Source organism: Micropterus dolomieu, linkage group LG14 (assembly GCF_021292245.1).
Source record: "Micropterus dolomieu isolate WLL.071019.BEF.003 ecotype Adirondacks linkage group LG14, ASM2129224v1, whole genome shotgun sequence".
In the NCBI taxonomy this organism is placed as follows: domain Eukaryota; kingdom Metazoa; phylum Chordata; class Actinopteri; order Centrarchiformes; family Centrarchidae; genus Micropterus; species Micropterus dolomieu.
In genome coordinates, this window is record NC_060163.1 from 7,816,323 (window position 1) to 7,841,700 (window position 25,378).

At 41.1% G+C, this 25,378-nt stretch overlaps 1 protein-coding gene across 6 annotated transcripts in view; it reads left to right on the forward strand.

The window, feature by feature from the left end:
- si:dkey-191m6.4 (rho GTPase-activating protein 22) overlaps positions 1–21,756 on the forward strand; it is a 33,466-nt gene extending 11,710 nt beyond the window's left edge. For 4 of the 6 annotated variants that reach the window (XM_046068251.1, XM_046068250.1, XM_046068253.1 and 1 more), the window contains 9 exons: positions 166–365; positions 4,682–4,769; positions 13,969–14,097; positions 17,406–17,613; positions 17,700–17,832; positions 18,073–18,146; positions 18,229–18,350; positions 18,909–19,941; positions 20,795–21,756. In XM_046068251.1, the coding sequence (XP_045924207.1) occupies positions 166–365; positions 4,682–4,769; positions 13,969–14,097; positions 17,406–17,613; positions 17,700–17,832; positions 18,073–18,146; positions 18,229–18,350; positions 18,909–19,941; positions 20,795–21,017 (2,210 nt within the window). In that variant the 3' untranslated portion in view covers positions 21,018–21,756. Of the gene's footprint in view, positions 1–165; positions 366–4,681; positions 4,770–9,993; positions 10,251–13,968; positions 14,223–17,405; positions 17,614–17,699; positions 17,833–18,072; positions 18,147–18,228; positions 18,351–18,908; positions 19,942–20,794 lie in introns of those variants that run through there. The other 2 variants (XM_046068254.1, XM_046068255.1) reach the window with 2 other exon arrangements.
- The last annotated feature ends 3,622 nt before the right edge of the window (positions 21,757–25,378 follow it).

Sequence of the window (25,378 nt, forward strand, 5' to 3'; positions counted from 1 at the left end):
TACAGAATGAGGGATAAGACAAGCTTCTGTTGGGAAAAAAATGAAAAGACACGAGCCAATGAAATGGAGGGAATGTAGTAAATTCTCTTTCACCCACCCGACCCCACACTGTGTGCCTGCTTGTGTATATGCAATATAAATAAAATGTTTTATATGTGTTTGCAGCCAGGTCCAAGAGCATGGTGATGGGCGAAGTGTCGCGGGGCCCGTGCCGTCCGGCCTCCCCCAGCCTCCAGGAGGGGGCACTGAAGGCTGGTTGGCTGAAGAAGCAGCGCAGTATCATGAAGAACTGGCAGCTTCGCTGGTTTGTGCTGCGCTCAGACCAGCTCTTCTTCTACAAAGACGAGGAAGAAACCAAACCACAGGTAACACTTCAGCCAACATGACGGTGAAAATCAACCCAAGCTGAGTCACTTTTACATAAATACATCACGAGTTCCCTCTCTCCGGAGGATTTTTCCAGGTTGACAACACTAAAAACACATATTTGAGGCATCATTAGCAGCTATGTTTGTTGAAAGAAGAAAGAAGATAAATTATCATCTATCAAAAGGAGAATGTGAGAACGTTGGCTGTAGCTCATCAGGTTGGCCATTAATCACAGGAATTGGTGGCTAGCTTGTCAAAGTGCCCTCAAGCATGACGCTGAGCCACAGATTTCTCCTGGTGTATTTGTGGACAACAGACATCTGCCAAATACATCCCATTTTGTGATAGCATTATTTCACTGTTAATTGTCTTCTCCCAAATATTTTCCTGTTTTGTAGCGTCCATAACTGCAGTTAAAAGTGAACTCCACTGATTTTACACTTCCAAGTCTGTTTACAGGTTTTAAGAGGGTGTTACTGCATGTGGCATCAATTGCCTCACATGATCACATGAGTTTAGAAACCTGGAAATAAAGAAAATCTGGGGATGTGGAGATGTGGAGCTATGCTTTGTTGTACTGGCCTTTAGGAGTCCAACAATGTTATAGTGCAATGCTAAATTGGTGGAGTACAGATTTACCACCGTTAGCTGGTTTATTTAAACACTGCTCTCAAAATATGCAGGAGATGTAATACTTAGATAATGTAATGTTTTAGAAATACTGTCTCATAAATAACAGATTTAAGTATCTTTAGTAAATTACTTTTTATAGTCTCACCCCCAGACAGCTCTGTTGCATACTTTAAATTAATTCTCTGTGTCACTTTTGCGAAGATGAAAATGATTTGCTGTACATTTTGGGTAAAGTCAGCAGGTTTCCACTAATAGGCCTTTAGCACAGCAGACATTCTGACTTATCACAAGTGTTAGTAATTGCTTAATGATGTTAACTCGAGTGTAAGTCATGACCACAAGCAGCACAATATAACAAACGTGACAGCAATGGTACAATTTTAACAGACTAAATATTATCTTAAGTAAGAAACAAATATTGTGAAGTCTAGAAAAGTCACACTTACATAACAGTCAATGGAAGAGCCCAAATTCCATTTCCTACATCAGCAGTTCTCCATGTACAATAGCTGTTGATATCAGGGCCTCCATTGAATAGCATTTGAAAATCTAAATTAAAGATGGCGTGCATTGCAAAATGATCCGGGATGAAAATGGCTTAGAGCAAACAGACTAACTACAAATAATACCAGTATTGTTCTTTAAGTAAACTCTACCAACATGGCAATGGTGACTCACCGCACAAACAGGACATTTTAGTGCATTAGTACAAACAGCAGAGCCGCATGTGACGCCTGGTTTCTTCCTCCATTAGTGCACCATCATAAAAATATTTACAGAGTAAACCTTTAATTGATCCAATTGCTTCTTTGACAAGGGAATTCTATTGTGGCCAGGTGCTGACTCACATTTTCCCATTATAATTATCCCATCACTGAAGAGTTCACAAACAGCGCGGTAGCTGGTCTGGACAGACCTCACACACCCACACACACGCAGTCCTATAAACAATGCTGGGATGGACAGTCAACATAGCTGACAGGCTTCCATTTATTGTAACATGAGGAGATGATGTAATCCAACAACAAAAGGCATAATAATCATCTCTTTTCATTCCTGGCTTAAATCTCAACACTTTTATTGATTTCTTCAGGCTTCACTCTGGGTGCGCAGCTCACGACTGAAGGCTTTGACAGACTGTCTTTAATCAGAGCTTGCCAATACCCATCCAGCCTACATTGATTGGAAACTCCCAGTAGATTCAAGTCGCACACGTGGCCTGATGCATACACGCCCACACATATTCACTCAGAGGAATGCACACTCACACACACACATATCCACCAACTCAATGAGCAGGATGTGTTAGAAAGTGTGTCACTCAGGCCCTTTTTTTTTCTCCCTCTCATCTTCTAATCGATAGGAAATCCAACACTGGGAATGATGGGGTTTTTTTGATGGGGGGGGGCGGGGTGTAGGCAAATTGCGGACCATCCCCCCTACCAAGATAAAAAGACGTGATAATTGGTGGAAAGGAAGGCAATACTGACACTGAATCTATACAGGTTTTCTTTTCCTTTTCATCATGAGGGGATAAAAATCCACCAGAGAACAAATGAACTTCACTTATTGGACAATAGATTTCTGTTGCTCCAAGACAAATCCATGGGTGGTGGTGGTGGAGGAGGAGGGGATCATTAGTGAACTGAATGCAAAATGAGTTGTCAGCTGCAATTAAATGACCTCAAAAAGGAGCAAAACATAGCTGAGGGGGACTGTAGAGTTGGTTAAATTTCACTTTGGGTTCATCACCGTGAGCGACCCTTTTCACATTACACATATCATTTAATCCATGTTTAATATGAAAATATTAATTAATGCAGGTTTAAATTTGTTGTAAGACTTGGTGTCTTGGGCTGAATATTGCTACACGAAAATTTCAAATGGAAATGTTTTTATTGATGGATCTACAAAGTACATTCAGTCCAAGGGAAAACATTTCCAACTAGGTCCCAGACTTGTATAATGCTTATGATTATGGACTACAATTCAATCCCACAGAACAAATAAAGTTCTGTGGGATTGAACGGCTGGTGATGGACATTAACGTTCTCACAGGATAGTGCTTCTGAGCATTGAGTCTGATGTGGTCAGGTTTTGTCAATGATTTACTGCAGCATCTTTGACCCGGGATCCAGTCTCAGCCCGGGTTTATATGTGAGGAGGCAGCTGTTGCAAGACTCGGTCAGAGCTTCATTGCACGTGTTAAACAAGAGGAGTCTGAGGTGTTTATGTGCCTCAATTTAAGACCTACGCACATGGTACCAATCAATGGACAGTGTGTGATGTTTGTGTGCTTTGGCACTGGTGGAGGACGTTGCCAAGGTGAGATGAAAGTGAGAACGAGTCTTCAGAGGCCAGGCTGGTGTTCTGGTCCAGGACCGTGATTGGCATTTATGTGCAAACCAGGTTAAACTGGGCGTGTCCACATCTGTTTGTGGCTAGTTGAAGGCTTATGCCTGCACAGTTTCATATTGATAGCAACAAAACATGAGCTCTACTTCAAAGTTATTCTTCTGCCAAGCTAAGAGGTAAGAAAGGACAATCTGTGGTGTCTGTGCTGCATTTTCGGTTTACACTCCTTGACTGTGTGATTTGTGTTCTTGCATTACGTGTTACCTCTTCTTATTCATTCATCCCTGGCCAGCTACTCCTGTTATTCCGAGCACATAGCTCCCTTGGGAGTACACCCCCCAACAGTTCCTGCCCTGCCCCTGTACTCCATCCATCCACAGCTCCCACCCCTTCCATTTGTTACCAAGGCGACTAATGTTGGCGACAGCCCGGCCCTCTGGCTGAGGCAATTTGGCGGACTCCTCTCCCCGTGTGATGTAGGATGCCAGTGTGCAGATTAACGGGGCCGACCCACAGATGCTGGCATCTCTTCACAGCTCTCTTGGCCTCAGTTGGGTCTAAATGGGTATTGATCGGGATAATGTATTCTGATAATCTGTGTGGGTCCCTGTTCAATCACAGGAGTAGCTGCTTAACATTTTAGACGGGTTAAAAGTGGAGCCATTGGAAGGAAGGAACAAGGGCAAGCGGAGGACTGGAAGGAAGAAAGGCCAGAAGACACTAAGTGAGAAGGAAGGCAGATTGGCAATATCTAATTGGATTTTTCTGGCCAATATTGCAATTATGATTTAAATTTTAATTATTTTCCAATAATTAAACTAGAGGTCTGCATTTATGGTATACATGGTATTAAACAAGGTTACTTTATCTACAAACGTATCTAGCCGCATACTACTCATTGCCACCATACATGGAGATCTTTCGGAACAGCTCATAAAACTTAATACAGATTACTATGTTGAACGCACAAACTCACAGGGTGGTACGAAAGCTGGGAAAATAACATCAGGTGGCTATAAATGAACCAAAAACATGATTTATTCCGATAAAGAAATGTCTGCTATTTTAAAGTCAATACATGTGAAATCCAACATGGCACAGGACATTGCACACTTTAAAACTGTCGTTTTCATGTAAAAAGGTTGTTCAGCCCGAGAACAATGTAAGAAGAGACAAAGGATGAACAGATGATGTCATGAAGAAGCAAAAGAAGAGCCAGGAACATAGATTAAGAGGACAGGGAAGGAGTGGAAAGAAGGAAGGACACAATTACATCTATTTCAGCCCAATATTCAATATTTGAACGCCTCTCTCTCTGTTTCAGGGCTGTATACCTCTGCAGGGATGCCAGGTCAACGAGCTCACAGCTAATCCGGACGAACCAGGAAGACACCTTTTTGAGATTGTACCAGGTGAGAGATCCACTAGCTCCTCCCGTTCCTCCTCCTCCTCCTCTACCACCTTCACTTACCCCTGGTTCAACTGCACTTCTATCTCAAAACACGCACAAATCACATGACTGGCTACAGTGAACATTTCAGTACTTTTTATTTACTTTGATGTTGGTGGTGCACTTGTAAAATCCAGTTAGTATTAGATATTAGATGGATTAGATATTGTCTAGTTGTTATTGTATGCATTACAGTTTTCCTGTTCCTCCTCTTCATCTTTCATTATAGCATATGTTTCAAGTGTACACGTTGCTACGATTATGAACAATCCGGCACGTGAACTTGATAGCTTCCATGTCTGATGTGAAACATCAATGTGGAAGTGGTGTTTATAAATACAGATCAAATGTGAGTTAAATCAAATGTATCCTAGTATGGTTGGGAGATCAATGGTCATCATATATGACATTACAAAGAACATGTAAATATGTGTGTAACCGTACTTTCTGGATTGGTAGTGTTCTCCTGTCCTTTGAGCATATAAGCGGCTACAATTTCTTCTTGAATAATCTTCTTTAATCAACACCAAGAGTAGCACATTTCACTATATTCTGACAGCTTGTAACACACTTCTCTGCCCCCCACCCAGAAACACAGCAGGTAGGGACCAAAATAGTCTGCTCTGAACAAAGGGGGAATGCAATACCATTACACACATAAATTAAATTAATAATATAAGAGTTCAGTGCTACAAATGAAAATGGAATAATGAGTGTCTGTAATATAAACTTCATTCTGTCAACACGTCCAACCAACATTTTGGGATTACTCCTAGTAAAACACAAATCCTACCACAGTCTTATAAGCAACATAGATTAGTATCATTAACTGAAGTAACCCAAATCTATAATGTGTACAGTAACTAAGGTTTCATGAGTATGAAAGAACATTTAGTTAGTAGAAGTTAAAAAATGTAAAAGTCAATCAGTCATACTGTAGGGGTGGTGATGGCGCATAGATAAGATGCTTGCCTTTGGTGTGGGAGACCTGGGTTTGATTCCCACACATCCACCATTGTGTCCCTGAGCAAGACACTTAACCCCTAGTTGCTCCAGAGGTGTGCGACCTCTGACATGTATAGCAATTGTAAGTTGCTTTGGATAAAAGCGTCAGCTAAATGAATAAATGTTTATATAAATACATATCAGCCAGTGGTGTTTAATCACAAATGTATGTTTTTTGGTAAATGGTCATGTGGTTTAAGGTCAATCTGTTCCTAAACTGGCCGGGGTGGGCCTAATAATGGATATGGGTGACACCATATTTGATCCAAAAACAGGACAAGTGCTGTATGGTGGGGTACTTTAGCTGTTATAGGAGGCCTTTTCCCACAGTGTGCCTCTTAACTGAGGCATACTTAAAGAAGCACTTTGTGAAGTGCAATATTTATTCACTAGAAGTGTCTAAAAACACACAAAAGCAAATATTAAAATCATACTAGCAATGAGAAATATTATACATCATGTGTTTTCTGATTTGTGATCATGTTCTGTAATCAAACAGATATTTTTTGCCTTATCCAACACTGATCTCTGTTTCTAATTACCTTTGTTCTCTGGCTGCTATCCTGTATCCAGACAGCAGAGAGCACTGTTAGCCAAGGATTAGTTGCTGTAGTGGTCGATCTCATTATCTCACGGGACATGACCTCAGAGCTGCTGACATGTGAGGTGCCGGTATTAAATTTCTAGCTCCAATAAAAGAAGCACCAGAAAATAAATAGAAAATAAAATGGCCTCTTCCATCATCTCAAGCTGCTCTGTGGCCACAGATCTCAGGAGTGTTAGTGAGCCCGTCATGCTCCACATGTTGTTGAACCCATACAAAGGGTATGGTTAGATTAACCTCAAATAGCTTTTCGAGTTTTTACTTTACTAATACAACACCTACTTTCATGTGTCTTGAAGTGTGTCAGTATGTGTGTAGATGTGGTGTTTTACCCTGACACCACTATTCACCAGCGACATAAGTATAAGTTTAAGCTTAAAATCAAGTCCTACAACGGAAACTGCAAGAAGGCAGCTGAGCTCAGTAGGGTCCATCCCTCTGGCTCCCTGTATCACTCTGTCATTCTGCAAGTGTTTGCTTGGAGGTTTCTCCTTGTGTTTAGAATGGCCGACAGGCTCATGAGTCTCTTGTGTGTTTTGTTTATGGCCAGTTAACATAGCAGAGCGGTGAGAACCGCAATGAGTGTGAGTGAGGAAAGCAGTCGTGGAAATTGGGGCGGGGGTTGCAAAGAGACAGGTAGGACGAAGAGGAGGAGGAAGGTCGGAAGAGGCCAGCACATATGCTTGACATGGAGAGAGATGTGTTTCAGATAAATATACTTAGAGCTCTAGAGTGGGAAGTTTATTAGTTAGGATCAACAGTAAGAGTCTGATTGTACTTTAGTATGATCCAGATCAGTCTGTATGAGTTACAGTACCAACAATGAGCTCAATAAGCACTGATTATCTATTACACATATTCCTTCCACTTTTTTATGCTTCTGTTCACTCCTTAAAGGTGTAAACACCACAACACAAATTAAGTAAACACTACTGTTAACCACTGAAAAAACTGATTCGGCGACGTCTCAGCCATCATTGATAGGGGAGAAGAGTGTTTCTTACATGTTCTTTGATGAGTCTTTGTATATGAGGGTTGGCAATTTGATCCCACATGCCAAAGTGTTCCTGGGCAAGACACTTTGGGAATTTTTTTTGCCAAAATAATGCTATTTTGACCATCACATTAGGTTAAGCTGTAATTTCTTGCCAGAAGGTCTGAGAAACCAATTTGAGCCACTAGAAAGGCTTACCATTTTGCGTGTAGCACACCGTATATGTGTGCAACAGGGTGTCATGAGCAGTGGTAGCTTGGCTTTTGCTACCATACAAATGGAAGAAAACCACACATCTAAGAGGCAAGACTGATAACAGACTGATAAAGCCTCGATTGGAGGTCAGAGCTGCTGGGTTTCTCTCACTTTCAGCACTCTTTTGTCCTATGTAATAGTAGCCTTGTCCTTCAAGGGAGCCCAGGGACCTTGGCTGGTAATCTGGGTCATGTCATTGACTGATGGGCTGTTAGACTGTGTGTGTGTGTGTGTGTGTGTGTGTGTGTGTGTGTGTGTGTGTCCAGCCGCCGGGTAAATGCATTGGTCATGTTTATTGTGGAGATATGGAGTATACCCAGCCCAGTTGGAAAAGGTAGATACAAGACAGATAGCAGCCACATGATGTTGAACCATGTGTACATTCATCCTGCATCGACACGTTCAACACAATACAGTTATCCTGGCTGTCTGTTCTTTCCTGAATCTTAACTCAGTGGAAGGGCAAGAGACTCCACCCGCTACTCCTTGTAATTTCCTCTTGGCATTTGATTGAAATAACAGCAGTAGTTAAGCATGCATGCAATTAAAAATTGGATTCCCACCATGTTTTTTTTTTATCTGTATGAGCTCCAGACAGAGCGAGCAGTGCACCCAAACAAAGCCGATTGAACAGTCATGTGCTTTAGTCTGAAGTGAGCTTGTCTCAAAGCCCTATAGGCATGAAGGAAATGGGCAAATAAGTGGATATTTTTAAATATTCTTTGTATTTAACAGCTGGCTCGGGGCTATAAGCCCTCTGTTGTGGCAGTGTTGAAGCAATTAAACCATCTAGAAAACACCACACACTTACAAAACGTGCCTGTGCAAATGTGACAGCTTCAGGTCATTATTGTGGACTGGACACACACTTGCACCCCGTCCATGCATGCACAAACACACAAAGGATTACACTTCAGTTATCAAATCCCTTATTCACGAAATGCCTTTCTAGACACTGTCCGTGGGAACAATGATGGTGGTGTGATAACGTAGTTGAAGTAGGGAGGTTTTATGGTCAAGCCACATAAAAATCATCCCTTTTCCAAAACGCAGCTTGTCTTGTAGCTGCACTACTTTCTGAACTCAGTTTTGTAACTGTAGGTGAAGAATCTGGTTTCCACTGGTGGCTAATATTAGACTAAATGACTAAATATGTTTTAGCACAGTCATGCTTTAACCACCCACAGGTAGCAACCTTACACTCAAAGTATGGGTTGGTAAGATAATTTAACTACTGTAAATACAAAAAATTCCAAGAATGTCCACTGAGGATGCTAGTGAGTAACCAAACCAAAAGCACATTTATATTGAACTCAGTTATATTCTTGGGATTTAAAGTATGATGTAGAATACAGGTAACTAAATAAGATATGCCTAATGTATTTTTATATTATGTGAGCTTGCTTTTCTATGTTTAATTTAGTGTTAGGCAACTTCCCTGAGATTACCTGTCAGTCCAACAGAGAAGGCTTGGCTGTCATGGCTTTTCTTGAACCTTGAATTGATACAATATTTATAGGTGGAACATGCAGCATTTTGTTTGTCTGCCACAACCTGTAGTACATTTTGAGTCATTAAATTTGCTAAGAGTAACTGCGGTCTGTAGTATATTCTCATTGTAGGTTACTTAATAAGAACCAATTACAACCGCCAGCTCTTGCTCGGTTAATATTTAGAAAGGTATGTCTGTGCTTGTTTATCAGTTTAGATACAGTACACTTGTCTTTAACCATGTCTCATGTGTTGTTACCATGTCTCATTTTGTCTTTTAAAGAAAAAAGCTTTTCAGTAAACGGAAAATTAAGAATATGCAGTTGCATTGAAACACACATCAAAGATGCTTGTACTCCATTAGATTAAGTGGCATTTTCAAGAAATAGACAGAGTCACACACACTTGCTGTGGACCACAGTGTTTTACCTTGTCAAATATATTTAGAACAGCAAATGGAAACGTTTTCACAAACTGGTCACAGTAATAGAAAGTGGCATAACTGATTTTGCACAGATTGTTACTTTCAAACAATCTGACAAGACATCCAAAGTCTGTACACCTTGTGTCTCACAAAGATTGATTGGTCCTGTGTGTTTTCCTGCTGTGTGTGTGTAGACAAGTTTGTTTGGCAAAGACTGAAGGACAGCCCATCTCCCTGCTATTGCACAGACACACTCAGAGAGAGAGAGAGGAGAACAGAGAGAGAGAGAGCCTTGTTACACTCCTCCTCAGGGATTTGCTTCTCCCCAGGGGGGCTGAGGAAACGAACCTGCTGCCCACACTGCTGAATGAAAGAAACAGGAAGAAAAAGAGTGAATGAATGGACAGAGTAAATGAGTGAAGGGCAAGAAGTGGGACTCGTTTGACAGATTTTGTTAGCACTGGCATCGAGCATGCCTCACTGGCAGGTTCTGGCAGGCAGTGCTACCTGCGTACTGATCTGCTTCCAGGCGGACTTAGTTGTGGCGGAGAAGCCGCTTCATGCTGCAGCTTTAGACCAGAGCCAGTCCCAGTTCCAGCCTGCGCCGCTCACTCAGACATGGGCCCTGTCTGCTGCAAGCCGGACAGACTGAAGAAACAACATCTCCAAGGTAACTGGAAATGCTGGAGATTTTTAACTAGGCTTAGTGGAGCGCTTGAGCAGCTTTGAGACTGATGGAAACGGAAATATACAGTATGTTTGGAACAACGTCTTATTTATGGCTTTTTTGCATAATATTTAAAAGATACTGACTCCTGTTCCTGCCCTATTAGCTGATGCTCATAGCAAGGTGAATCATATATTAAGATTATTACATATTTAAACAAAATCTCAAAAAGATTATTTATTTTTAAATCTTCTACTGATCAGCTTGGCACAGATAGATAGCAGACCTACTTCTGCAAAATGTTTTTCTTTTTTTAATATGTTGAGTTACTGATACAGTATGACTGTGGGAGCTTGTTGTGTCCACAACAGTGCATGCTGGATGAAAAACATGAAAAGTGGCTGTAAAGGCCAGGTGGTAATGTGTCTTTGGTTGTGGTTTAGTATTGCTGCACTCACTGGGAGGTTATATATACAGTAGGGACCTTTAGTCAGCCCAATATTGCGTGTGTAATTTTCATTGTTTATCACAGGTATTCTTTATGATTTCTTCTTCTTTCTTGTTGTTCCTTGCAGCATGGTGAAACAGTGACTTGTGATCTTGAATGTATAAGTGTTACTGATTCTTGTAAAGTGATCATCAGGGAGATTATGTGTATTTGACAATTGTGCGTGAGTGCAGGGTTCAATGTGCTTTGCCATTATCCTGAAATGTTGATTGTCTATTGACCATGCATGAGGTTGAACATATATAGGTACAACATCATGTAGTTATATGTGACTGCATTCCATATGATAGTTGATAATTATCATGTAGTAGAACCTGCGCTGTAAAATATAATGCTATTGGCTGCGCAAATAGCAACACACCGTGCAGTGTATAAACTGCATGACTGTTTGCTAGGCTAGAAGAGTGGTTAGAGACACTGCTGTATAGTTGCTGAGTGGTCACAGCTTTCTGCATGGCTGCCACCAGCTTGAGTACTTAAGCAAGTGCTTAAGGTCCCTCTGAGAAATCAACATTAAAAGAATTGTTCAGCATTTTAAACATTTTGAAATATGCCAAGAGTTAGATGAGAACATCAATATTTAGTGTCCATTCATTATTTTTGAGGTGGATTTTTCCCCTCAGGTATAAAAGTGCTGACAGAAATCACAGTAGCAATCACAGTTACTTATTCCACCAACACTGGCTGGTATTTCAGCTGGTTTTCTTTTTTTTAGGAGGTTTGGTATTAACTCCGTCTCTTGTTCGTTCAGTGATGTAAGTAAGTAAAGTCAGACTGATCCGGAATATGTTAGCTGGGCACATGGAGAGGCAGCTATCTTCTGTCAAAGAGGAGGGAGGAGGAATGCCCAGCAAACTATCTCAAACGTCATGGCTGCTGAATGTTAACAAAATAATTAGTTCATTTTTATTAAATAACAAGGTTGGCAGCCATTCAAAGCAGCTAATTGAAAACAGGAAGAGGTAAACAATTACCCACAATGAACCTGTTCATGTTCAAAGGTGCATTACATTACCTGACTCTCTTCTGATGCTGAGTGCAGGTATCTCTCTTTATATTGACAGTTTAATAAGCATGACATCAGTAAATATTTTCAGCACAGTAAAAACACTTTCCTGTCTCTTTCCCGTCGTCATCTCCCATTCAACATTCAACAGCGTCTGCGAGCAGTCTGACATTTAAGAACCGATGCTGTAACTGTGAAGAATTGTAGCTTCGGTTCCTAAATGTCAGACACTCGAAAGGCATAAGCTTTTCTGCACGCATGCTGTAAACATTCAACTGTCTCGCAGGCTCAAATGTCAGCCTCCGTCTTATGATCGTCACGTGGAAATCAAATTGATCGCTGGGACTCTGAGAGGAAAACCCAGTTTAACGCGTGTCTCTGCAAACCCTGCAGTCAGTGTTATCTTAATTGGTTAACTGATCCAAAAGGGATCTTTGTACTCCTCATCCATACAGGCTTGGCTGTTCCAATAGTTTTGGTGTCTGTCAGCTATGTTGGGCTCGATTTTAAGTGGTTGTGTGTGTGTCTCATTAGGCCATGATTAATTGAAGAGAAAGTACTGGATATAGCAAGGCTTCTTAATATCTCTTCCCTATGTTTTTAATCACACTTTTAATTGGCCTCTTTTCCTGAGGGCAAACTGAAGCACTCATTTATTACTGTCATTATTAGATTACTCATTATTATTCACACAGACACTGTACGTGTGCATAAATGAGGGCAAAATATTAAATAACGCTATATCCTCATTTCACTATTTCCAAGACACTGGAGCACATCTGAAGAGAGACCACTGTGTGTTTTTCATCATGACAGTGTGAGTGTGCAAAGCTGGGTGACAATGGCACTTAGCTTTATGGCACCACTGTTATATTTGGATTCCCTTCTCGCAGCTAAATGACTGTGACAACAACCCCATCCATCACTCACGGCTCAGACAGTCGAAATATTCTCCAGATTATTTAAATGTGTAGAAGGAGAAAATAGTATATTCACAAAGGTGATGGGGTCAAGATAATAAGATGTATTCGCTGTCTGAGGTGGTAGCAGCTGATCATGTTTCACTCTCAGATGGCCAGTATTCTGACATCAGCGATTATGAGGTAGAATTGCTGCGTCACGGAAATATTTTGTCACAGCACTAATGTTTATGAGGTAAAAAAAAGGTAGAAAAGGAAGGCAATATTTCTGCACTCACTAAAAGCTGCTGTGAGCCACACTGTCAGCCAGCTAAATACATCATATGGAACGGGAACTGGTGCCATTCATTGTTAGTGGCCAGAGAATGCAAAACAGGACAATTTTGCCATCTAGTGGTGAGAATCCTTTATAGCACAACCTGGTGTCAACCCCAGACACAATTAACTGGGCAGGCATATGGATGTTTTTGATTTTTTTGGAATGAAATGCAGGCGTCAGTTTGAGAATTAATTGAAATACTGTGTGGGGCTGCTACACCTGTTTGATCATTATGCAGGATTCACAACTTTATTTTGATATAATTATCAAGCTTATGCAATGTTGACTGTCCATACACGCAAACAAACTGTTGCCAATATGGCTGCTAAGTTAACCACCATGAGGGAAGTACGCTTTAACCGAACAAAGCATGACAGCAAAAAAGGAAAAGAAATATCTGTTTGTTGGTATGCGTTAATCAAAGAGTCTGCTTGTTACACACTCTCATATGCCATGGACAGTAGCACACATGCCGAGCTGTCTTAAATCCATACCCACTAAAATTACTTATATTTTCCTCATGACAGACCTGGGATGTTGTCTTGGATTTGTTTTTATTTGTCCCAACTTGAAAATGGACTAGTTAGTACCATATTTTGAAACTTGCCCGCACAGCCCAGTTCAATATCTGCAAACCCAAATTAGCTGGCACAGTGGAAACCTGCTTGAGGGTGCCAGTACAACGCCCTTTCAATAAGGTGGAAGCCTGAAAGAAACATAATCAATACCTGACAGTGAAGCTTAATGTATATTGTAAAGTAGAAATTAGGAACTAGGGAATTTGGCAAATGGTTGAGAGTGGATGTATGGAAAAACTAAAACACATCTACTACACCAACATACCACTCGGTTAGTTCTATGATAAATGTCGGTGTTCTTGAGAAAAAATTTATATTTTTAATCTAAAATGTGCTCATCTCTACATTTCTACACTTTCTCTCCATCTGCCCCCTCATTTCTCCATACAGGTGGGACAGGAGAGAAGGACCGGGCGCCAATCAGCCATGAATCCTTCCTGCTCATGGCAAACTCCCAGACAGACATGGATGACTGGGTCAAAGCCATACGGCGGGTCATCTGGGCGCCATTTGGTGGAGGTAAAGCCAAACCTTTGAACTGAAACATGCTCACTTTTAAAAACACACTGAGATTTTTATCTTTTTTATCTTACCTCATGCAAACAGACAGATTAAGCCCACCTACAGAGCTTTGCTTGTTAAGAAAGAATAAAGATTCTGTTCATCACCTTTGTTGAAAAGACTGCAACCAGCAGTTCTACTAATATTTTACTTCACCAGTAAACACTGAAAGGACCGAGGCCTTTCCTACCAAGCAACACCCTAAACCAGGAAGTCCACATTTCCTTCACCCTGTTGGCACCAGAAATCTTGCAAGAGGCCTTGAAATAAGATATTGCTGCTGAAATTGGAAAAAACTATTATACTGTGTGAGCTACAAACTTGAGCCCAGTCATGAAAAGTGTCACCTAGCCCTTTCTTTAGCCTGCAGTTAATTCTCACCCTGGTGTCTCTATTCCTGGAGTCCAACTACTGTACCTGACTTGGGAAATGTGATCAGAGTTTGCTGTCAGTCTAAACCACTTCACCTTTGGTTTTTCAAATTCAAAAATAGAGGACAGGGTGCTTCTATTAAGTTTCTTACTGTGGCGAGTAATAATCATCAAAGAACAAATGTACTGGATGCAGTTTAGCCTGTGAACTTTAATCCAGTCAAGATGAATTTCCTTTACTCCTAAAAAGTCTATTTGTCCTCTCCATGCAGCAGTGAGCCTGTGGTTAATTCTCACCCTGTCTGCTTTAGTCTGGCAGTCTAACTAGTGTACTTGACAGGGGGCCAGAAATATAACCAGAGTGTCTGGGTGTGAACTGGGACATAAGGAGCAGCTGAACAGCACAGTGTTGGGTTACAAAGTAGCGGTATATTAATAGGGGGATAAATGTAGGATAAGTGATATAGTGTGTGACTTTAGTGGACTTCATTGTAAACTTCATTTTTAATTAGCCAGGTTAAAGCACTGTTGGAGGACCAAGGGCACCAAATACTGGTGCTGCAACTAATGATGACTAGTATTTCATTGCTAGTTTTGATCAATAAATGTCATAAGTCTAACAAATTTCCGTCACAAGTTTTATTGGGCCAAAGTGATTTCGTTAAATTGCTTGTTATGTCTGGGTGGTGAGGGAACAGTGGATAAGACACACCATTGGTGTGAGAGACCTGGGTTCAAATCCACTGTGAAACACCAGTGTGTCCCTGAGCAAGACACTTAACCCCTAGTTGCTCCAGAGGCGTGTGACCTCTGACATATATATAGTAATTGTACGTCGCGCTGGATACAAGCGTCAGCTAAATGAATAAACGTAAACATTTGAGAAGGTGTAAGCTAAACATATTTGGTATTTTTACTTAAAAATTTGCAGTTTCATAAAAAAGTTGTCAGCAAGTGATTTTCTGTTGGTCAATTTATCAATAATAATAGAGAAACAGAATTCCAAGGTGAGAGACGATCCCCAAGGTGACAGGGATGAAATTTCATTTGAGGTCCTCGTGTTTAATACTTACTAAAACATTTTTGTATCAACACCGATAATTCTTGGGTTCAGCAGTATAACGGTTAATTGATTAATTAACCGTTATACTGCTGAACCCAAGAATTATCATCCGACATCAACTGTTTTGGTATTATGGCACATTTACTGTATGATTAGTCACGGCCCCAGTTTGTGCCTTGCATTTTACCGTTACATTCACAGAGCTAAGCATCCGACTTCCGAAAAATAAATGTCCAGCAATCTTTCAAAAATCTAGAGGGTTGTTTAACATCACTTCCTGCTGTACTGACGGCATTCTATTTTATTATTTACTGTATGAAACAAATGTTTTTGTTCATACACACAATTATATTTTTCTTGTGTCATACAAAATTATATACAGTACACATATAACGACTATGGATTTTTCAAAGATTGTCTGGTATTTATTGTTTAGAATAATTGACTCGAATGAAATGTTATATACATGTGATGCACATACAAGAAGTATATATCTGCATATCTGTCAGCTTTATACAGCAACAATTTGTCAGGACAGTGTGTCTGTTAGCGCCTTTTCTGCCCCCTGGTGGCCAAGACTTGGTTTGTGCAGCTTTAATTTAGAAAATTGCTTCTGGTTCAGTTGTTGTGCATTTGGAGGGGATGGAGGATAAGGCACAGTGGGGACTAAGTCCTAACCTGATACCCCTATTCAGAGATGTAATGCATTTTCTCTCAGAGACTAGAAAAAGCATTAATATCAGCCACATTCATATGGAGGTAATCTGTTATTCGCTGGGTAACCTCATGCTGGCTCATGTATCCAGCCGCCCTCTAAGATTCATGGGGTAGGGGTGTCTGTCTCTCGGCTCTCGGTCCAGAATAGATCTGTCGCCAACTTACAGACCTGTCGTTAACAGCAGCATTGCGGTCACAGCACACTGACCTCCGTCTGCTGCTGTTTGTCTGCACTCCTCAGTCGCTTTCATTCAGGAGTCTGTAAATGCAGGATTCATCTACCAGCTGAGTCAAATGCCTGAACCGGAATGGATGAACTTGGTGAAATGTGGGTTTGGGATGTATGAGAAACGCTCTATGCTGCTGTGCAGCTCCTGTTCTGTCAATTACTATGATTACTGCGAGCTGTCGGCCAGCTGCGACTGCTACAGCCAATCAACAGGTAATAATCAGCAGTGACCAATGAGCCAATCAACCGTGTTTAGCCATCAAGCTGTGTTGCCATTTAGCTACACCATCATTTTTCACTACTTTTAAAAAATGGCTTATTTATGAAGGGATGTCTCCTATATACTGTTTACCAGTGGTGGAATGTAACTAAGTATGCTACATTTGGTACAATTTTGATTGATGATTGATGATGATTTATACTTTTTACTCCACTACATTTACTTTATACCTTAGTTACTTTTTACATAAAGAAAACCATCAGGCTTATATCATATGATGCAGAACTATATAACCAACCTCCTCAGTAGTATACTCAAATTGGCACATTTTCAGTTTCTAAAAATGACAACTTTGTTGTTAGTAAAAACAGAATAACATAATATTCTATAATTATATAACAATGTGAAAGGAGCTATTCTTTACTTTTGATGTATTAAATACATTGTGCTGATAATACTTAAATGTAAATTTACTTCGGTACCCTTTGAATTCAGGACTTTTACTTGTATTTTTAGATCATGGCTTTTCTTTTTTTTCTTAAGTAAAAGATATAAGAATTTCTTCCATCATTGCTGTTTACATATTTTCAGTGGATGCATGAATGAATAATCTGATGGGCCTATACAGCACAAACAAGCAAGCATGTTTCCTCCATCGGTCCCCAGGGATATTTGGACAGCGTTTGGAGGACACAGTGCAGTATGAGAAGAAGTTTGGCCCCCGGCTGGCCCCCCTGCTGGTGGAGCAGTGTGTGGACTTCATCAGGGAGAGAGGTTTAGACGAGGAGGGTCTCTTTCGGATGCCAGGGCAGGCCAACTTGGTCAAAGAGCTGCAGGAGGCCTTCGACTGCGGCGACAAGCCTCTGTTTGACAGGTTTGATGAGTGTTGCTTGGAGCTTTTTAAGAATTAGATGATAGAACGTCCAGTAGACAGCTTTTTTTCTCTGTCCTCTCTTGCAGTAATACAGACATCCACACGGTGGCATCCTTGCTAAAGCTGTACCTGCGAGAGCTGCCAGAACCGGTCATTCCCTTCTCCAAATATGAAGACTTCCTAACGTGCGCACAGCTTTTGGCCAAAGATGAGGAGGAGGTATGTGCAGCATAAATCTCTCTGGGTGTTCATATGTGTTTGTGTCTTTAATGTTTTATCCCCACGGGTAGAGACTGCTTTTTGAGGGATAAGACTTGGTTTTAGGGTTCAGGTTACAAAAAGGTTAAGGCTGGGGTTAGGGTAAGGGGCTAGGGAATACATTATGTCAATGAGATGTCCCCACCGGGATAGAAGAACAAACACGTCTATCTAACAATTGTTCAATATGTCTTTTATCAGGGGGTCCAGGAGCTTGGAAATCAAGTTAGCACTCTACCTCTACCTAACTACAATCTTCTCAAGTATATATGCAAGTAAGTGAGGAAAAAATTTCATCAGTTTTAAAGAATGATGTCTGTTTCTGCTCTCGTTTTTAACTTTGATGCCTCACCTTAGATTCCTTGATGAGGTCCAGTCCCACTGTACTGAGAACAAGATGAGTGTCCAGAACCTCGCCACAGTATTTGGACCAAATATCCTTCGACCCAAGATGGAGGACCCAGTCACTATCATGGAAGGTACGAACGATGCTCACTGACGTAAGGTCCGACCAAAGTCCTGGGCTGGTGTGGTTACACGTGGACTGCCAAATTCTCTGAAACGCCTATGGAGACAGCTTATGATAGAGAAATGAGCATTCAGTTCACGGGCAACAGCTCTGGTGGACATTCCTGCAGTCAGCATGCCAATTGCACGTTCCCTCAAAACGACATCTGTGGCGTTGTGCTGTGTGATGGAACTGCACATTTTCGAGTGGCCTTTTATTATGGCCAGCCTGAGGCACACCTGTGCAATTAGCATGCTGTCTGATCAGCATCTTGATATGCCACACCTGTGAGGTGGATGGATTATCTCTCTAAAGGAGAAGTGCTCACTAACACAGATTGAAATGGCCTTTTGTGTACATAGAGAAAGTCTTAGATGAGTTTAGCTCATGATGAATGGGGGCAAAAACAAAAGTGTTGTGTTTATAATTTTGTTCAGTGTAAAAACATATTAAACTTTGTATTTGCAGTATAAAAAATGAACTAATTCCCCTGTAAATTAATCACATCCTGTCTCACTGTATTCCATAGGCACCTCTCTGGTCCAGCACCTGATGACAATCCTCATTAGGGAACACAACCGTTTGTACTCAGGGAGGGAGCAGGAGGGACCCATTTTACCCCAAACAGAGCTCCCTCTCCAGGGTCATCAGCTCCAGCATCGCAGCCTGGGAGCCTGGATCTCAGAGGAAGACCTACAGAGCTGCTCAGTCTCGGTCCCCGACCAAGAACTACACAGCAGCGCCTCATCTCTGGATGCCAAACTGTGTGCAGCCATCACTCCCACCCAGACACCTAACCTGAACCCTGGACCAAAACTGGGGTCTCCATCTGGGAAAGGGGAGACGGTGGTCAGTCCGAGTAAACAAGCAAAGGCCATTCCCTCCTGGAAATATACTTTTAAGAGCTCCTCGGCGCCTCGTTCCCAGCCGCAAGCCAAGCAAAGCAGCAGTGGCGGCTCTGTGGCTGAAATCACTAGTGTATCATCTGGTGGCGGAGGGGGAGGTGGAAGTGGAGGTAACTGGCTCATGAACGGTTTGTCCTCCTTGAGGGGACACCGGCGCACGTCGTCAGGTGAGCGGTCTGCTCGTGATCGTGACTCATCCGGCTCCTCACAGAGACTGTCCACCTACGACAATGTCACCTCTTCCTCCAGCATGGGGAGCGTTCCAAGTGTAGCCAGCACACCTTGGTCCACTTCCTCCTGTGAAATCTCCGTCCCTGACTCAGGAAGTGAGCCCTCGGCGAGCCAGAACTGCGGAGCAGTGGGTGAAAGTGGGGAAAAGGGGGAATGGATGGAGAGCCGGAAAGAGATTGACAGAGGAAGGGTGGGAGGGATGACGACAGACCCGAGCTCTGAGCAGGACAGTTGTGAGGCCATGGAGCTGTGCAGCAGCAGCGCAGCCTGCAGCGAGAATGGAAACATGGCTGTGGCAGCCAGGGTGCCGTCCATTGTCATGTCTGAGGATGGAGACGGGACTAATCTAACACTGAGCACTCTGGTGGAAGGACTGAAGGACGAGTTGAGGAAACAGAAGACCGCATATGAGTCCAGAATCCAAAAGTAAGTCTGTGTTCTGGTGATCCCAAAATTTTGTGTGTAGATTCTCTTATGGTGCATGTTGTCTAGTAAATAAAACAGTCAAATCTAACTTTTACTAACTTTGGGGTCCCCAGTTTGGAACCACTCTGCTGTACAAAAACAACCAGCTAGCTTTCTTATCACGTGGTTAAACATGTAAGTGCTACTACGTATTATCTATTATATAGTTCTGGACCAGGAATACATTTACATTCACAGGCAATGGGGAATACAAACAAAGTGGACCCAACCCAATCACGCTCTAGTCCCCTAATGGATCAAGCTTTAAAAACACTTTCCCCATGTTCCCTGTCTATCTCAACTGCAAAATATCCAAAAAAGGTCGAAATGTCAACAAAATGTTGCCAAACTGGCTAACTTGGTGGGACTGTGACATGATGACTTAGATTTGTATTATATCATCATTCATTTTGTGTAAATCTTCTCCTGTATGCTTGCTTGTGAGTGCTTGCTACCATACTTGCTGGCAGTTTTGTATTCCTCTTTTAAATTTCAATGTATTTCCTGTAAGCTGAGGATATTATCTCAATAGCACAATTTATTTTGGGCAACCAGGTAACTGAAATATACCCACCCACTATATACCCAACTTGAACCAAAACTATTACAATGATTAGATTTCAGTAAAGGTAAGTGAGTGAATTTTTTGGGGTGAACCGGCCTTTAAGATGGTTGCATTTCTATGTGAAAAAACTTGCCTAGTGCAGCTTTAAATTTTGTTGTACTGCCACCAAAGCAATTCATAATGTAGCAAAAGGGTAAAGGTGATTCAATGACCTTTGCTTTCTGTCTGTGATGTGCTGTCTCCCCTCAGACTGGAGCAGTCGAGTGCTGCTCTGAGTACACAGATGGAGCGTTTGGAACAAGAGATGGAGCAGGAAAGGAAGAAGCAACGCATGCTGGAGATCAAACTACGAAACTCGGAACGGGCACGGGAGGATGCAGAGAACCGCAACCGGCTTCTAGAGAAAGAAATGGAGGATTTCTTTTCCACACTGGGAGATCTGGCCCTGGGTGCAAGGACTAGTGACATTTGATATGCCAAAGCCACTTTGTCAGTGGCCAAAACTGTCAGGGTTTATATTTCAATTGTTGGGTGTCTTTCAAGGGCTTGCGCCCTCTTTGGTGCATGAGGGTAGTCCTTCAAAAGAATAATAATATTTGTGTACATTTAGAACAAACCCAAAAGAAAATGGAATATGGAGATGACAGAGGAAATTCTTAAGGAAGCAAATATCAAATTGGGACTGTCTGTGTGGTCCTTGTCAGAATCATGTCCAGTGAGCACTGAGGGGTTTTTGGCTTTCTTACGCATGCTTGAAATGGAACATTAAGATAAAAAGATGGCGCTTTAGTGATTACACTCTCTTAATGAGTCCAGGGTTTGTCTTGTCAAGGCAGTATTTTGACAGTTCAGGTGCCTGACTGGTGGAACATAATGTAATTTCTCTGACATTCTCTATACTGGAGAGCACTGACTTCTTCAACCACTACTTTACAAGGACATTATGTGAATGAATTTCTTTCTGAGGCTGCAATACTTGTTAGAGACGTTAATGTTACATGCAGACAGCTGACTGATATTTATCTTTATCTAATACTTATCTTGAAGTAATAGTGCTGCTGCATTTAGGGAAATATACTTATTTGCTTTGTTGCCAAGAGTTAGATGAAAAGTTTGATCCTACTCTCATGTCTGTAGGACACAGGTGTCATTTACACTGCGGATGCTGGGGACAGGTCCCCACCACTTTTTAAAGCATAATTTGTTAAAAAAAAAACGTTCTGAAATATAGCTTGAAGTTAAATAGCAAATGAAAATGCCTTTAGACAGGTTTATTTTCACATTAAGAAAACATGCAATGCAATTAAAATATGACAGTGACTTTAACAACTTCTTGAGGTCCCCCCAGATCCCCCCGCTCAGATATCTCAGCATTGAGGAACACTTAAGGATGTTTTCGTCTCCTTCTTGAGAACCTAATATCGCCTATCGTGATGTCTCGTGAGATAATTGTCTCTTCGTACCCCTAATCTGAGCCCCTATGTCCCCACCACTTTTCAAGACAAAGTGACGCCCTTGCTGTAGGATACATACAGTAAAGGTACAGCTAGCAGCCGGTTAGCCTAGCTTAACACAGAAGAGACAGAAAACAAGGGGAAAGAGCTAGGCTAGCATTGTCCAGGGTATCTTGTTTGTTTAATTCTTAAAGAGAACAAAGTGTAAAAATTACAAGCTATGGTTTTAATGTGAGTTCCACTCTTAAAAATAAATAACTTTTTCACTTTGGCAGTACTAGGCTAAGTTTTCTCACTGGATTGTATCTTTATGTTAAGCTAGGCTCACCAACAACTTGCTGTAGTAAAATAATGTTATATTCACATTTATCTTACAGACATGAGTTTGGTACCAATCTTCTCATCTAACACTAAGCAAGAAAGAAGATAAAACTGTTTCTCAAAATGTTAGCTATTTCTTTAACTGTAGGGTCAGTTCAACCAAATTTAAAAATAACATATTTTCTCACTTGCCTGTAGAAATAGCTTTCTTTTTGGCCAGGTTTTGAAGTTGTTTGAAGTTCTGCAGGTTATCCAGAGTAACAGGTTTACTTATTCTGAAAAATGTAGTTTTTAATGCTGTGAGCACCAGCATCAAAATCCAAATCACCTCCATTTTATTAGGTTCGGTGGCTGAAAACTTAGGGGGATATCTCAAAACCTGCGCAAATAAAACCAAAAATGTTTGCATGGCTAGACAACATTAGGGGTAATTAATAAAATCTGTTGTTGTTGGGTTTTTTTTAAATCTGAGTGAACTGACCTTTAAACTGTACACTGGTAACTTTAGCATTAGTTCCTCCATTTGCATTTATCTGTGTCATGTGTTTGTACCACAGATGTGTTTCATTGTGGAATCAAATGTGTATATCACACAAAAGTAGGTTCAGAAAACTTGTCCAAAAGTTCCTTTTGGAGCAAAACTGGAGCAGTAATAGGTAAAACCTCTGCAATAGCTGCCTCTGTACTTTCCTTTTCCTCAGGCCCTTCCAGTGCCTCTCTTGTCACCATCTACATGGTTTCCATTTGATGGCAAAGCCTCAGTCTGCGGTTCACTCCGATCCTCACAGATGTCAATATACCTTTAATGTACAGATAATACAACATAACAAGTATTCAAGCATTTACAACTTAGCGCATGCTGCCTAGGACACAGGACACGTGGCTCAGTAGGTGAAGGCCATTTGCAGTACACAGTAAATACCAAAGCTGGACCACCTCAGCTGTTCGCTCACTAAAGATCAGAATGGCCTGCCTGGAAGTCATGGTGATTTTGGCACATGAAGCTGAACACTGCCCTCAAAGAAACAATGGAATTTCCTGGTTGTGCCTTCAGGGAAGTGTTTTTAAATAGGAAAAATGTAGTGTTGCTTGCTTGTCCAGAGATGTAGTGCATATATTCGCGCATAGTACACACAGTGGCTGCATTATTTTTATTTTTATTATATGGCAAAAAACTGCTGAAGATAAATAACTTGATCTCCCTAGAAGGTGCCAACACTCGTGAAAGTGATTTGTGAATTGAATGGAAGTTCTGAATTAAGAATGTATTCTTGTAGTGAATGTAATGTGTTGTTGATGAAACCAGAAAAAAACGACTACCAGAGGGGGAAAAATATATCATCACTGGTGGTGTTCAGTTCATCTGGTTCTGCAACCCACATTTTGACCCCAGTTGTCTTACTTTTAATTCAAATCTTGGTAATACTGGAAAGGTGATGTATTATGGGATGCATCACACAGACCTACATCAAATTTCCAAAATGAAGAGTTGCAGTTATCTTTTGTTGAGAATGGCATGTGATTACATTGTTTAAAATGTCTTTTTTAGAATTTCCAAAAGTGGTTTAGGTGACACTTACTTCTTAAAGGGCCTGACAAACAGTATAATTACAAGTGAAAGTGTGCTTTTGGTTAGACAATGTGACTGTATTTTTCTTTTTTATATTTTATAAAGAAACATAAAGCCAATGTTATTGTAACCCTCTTTAATTGCACAGGTTTACAAGATAATTGTCCTTTACGGCCTTTTGACTACCACTACTAGAGTTCACAATATGATGGTCTAAATCTATTGCAGGTTCTTTTATTTCATCAGTGTCATTTACTTCCCTTTATGTATGTCTCATGACTAAAGCTAAATGTTTCTTGCTCTGCTGATCATCTATGGTGCTTATTTATTATGGATTTCCACTATTGTAATGAATGGACATGTATGGGAATAAAGGTGACAAAGATCATCTGTAAGACTTTAGTGAACCTGTGTTCTTGGAATTTTTGATCTGAAAAAGGAACATCCAAACTATAACTCGACAGTAAAAAGGACAAAGGGACATTTGTTCTTACTGAAGAATAAATCATTAAAGGTGCCGTAGAATACAAATTTTCAGGTTCATTCTTGTATATAAGGTTTCTACTAGAAAATGTTTACATTTTTAATGTAAAAAAAACCCACAATTTTCTCATACTGTCCATTCCTTCAGTACCTCTTTTCACCCTCTGCTTGAACACACTATTTTAGCTCCTGTCTCTTTAAGGCCCCCCTCCCTGAAAGCCTACTTGCTTCTGATTTGGCCAGCTTTCACGAGCACTGCAGAGGGGTGGGGCCTAGTAGCACAGAGCTGAATCAGTGTGAAGGAAAGACCTGCTATGCGACACTAGGCCTCACTGATAACTGTACAAAAACACAACTTTAAACTTTATACACTGGTTTTGGTGAAACTGGAGAAAATTTGATGGAGAAAATATTGTCTGGGTTTCCCTCTGATGTCCTCCGGCTGCTCTGCCTCCACTTTCGGTGATTCAGAGTTTGTATGTTGCTGGTTACTTTAGCCGCTAACTACTATCAACAGTCCTGCTAGGTACTCAGTTAGCCGTGCAGCTAGCTGTCCTATTGCTGATTCTGCCTGGACTAGAAGCTTGGTGCTCCTGGGTTGTGTTGGTGTTTATATCTCTAACATTAGTACAGAAGCTTTGGACCGCAGGTTCAGAGACAATTGATAGCAGCTACCATTAGCACCAGCTAGCGGTTACTGTAGTGTTAGCAACAAGTAAAGCTATCTGTCCATCAAGAAACTTCATAAATCACAGAGCTGAGGCATGCGCAAGATTTATATGAAGGAGGAAACAATGGAGATTGAGGCTCATAGTATGTCAGTTCCATGTACTGAACTATTTTTATTTAACTATACCAAGGTAAATACATTTTTCCATTCTATGGTACCTTTAAAACAGGGTCAGAAATAGACAGTCATTAAATCATTTTTGAAACAGCTGGGCACTGAAAACATTACTCAAACAGGAGTAAATGCATGTGTAAGGGACTGTTTCAGTGGTGGAC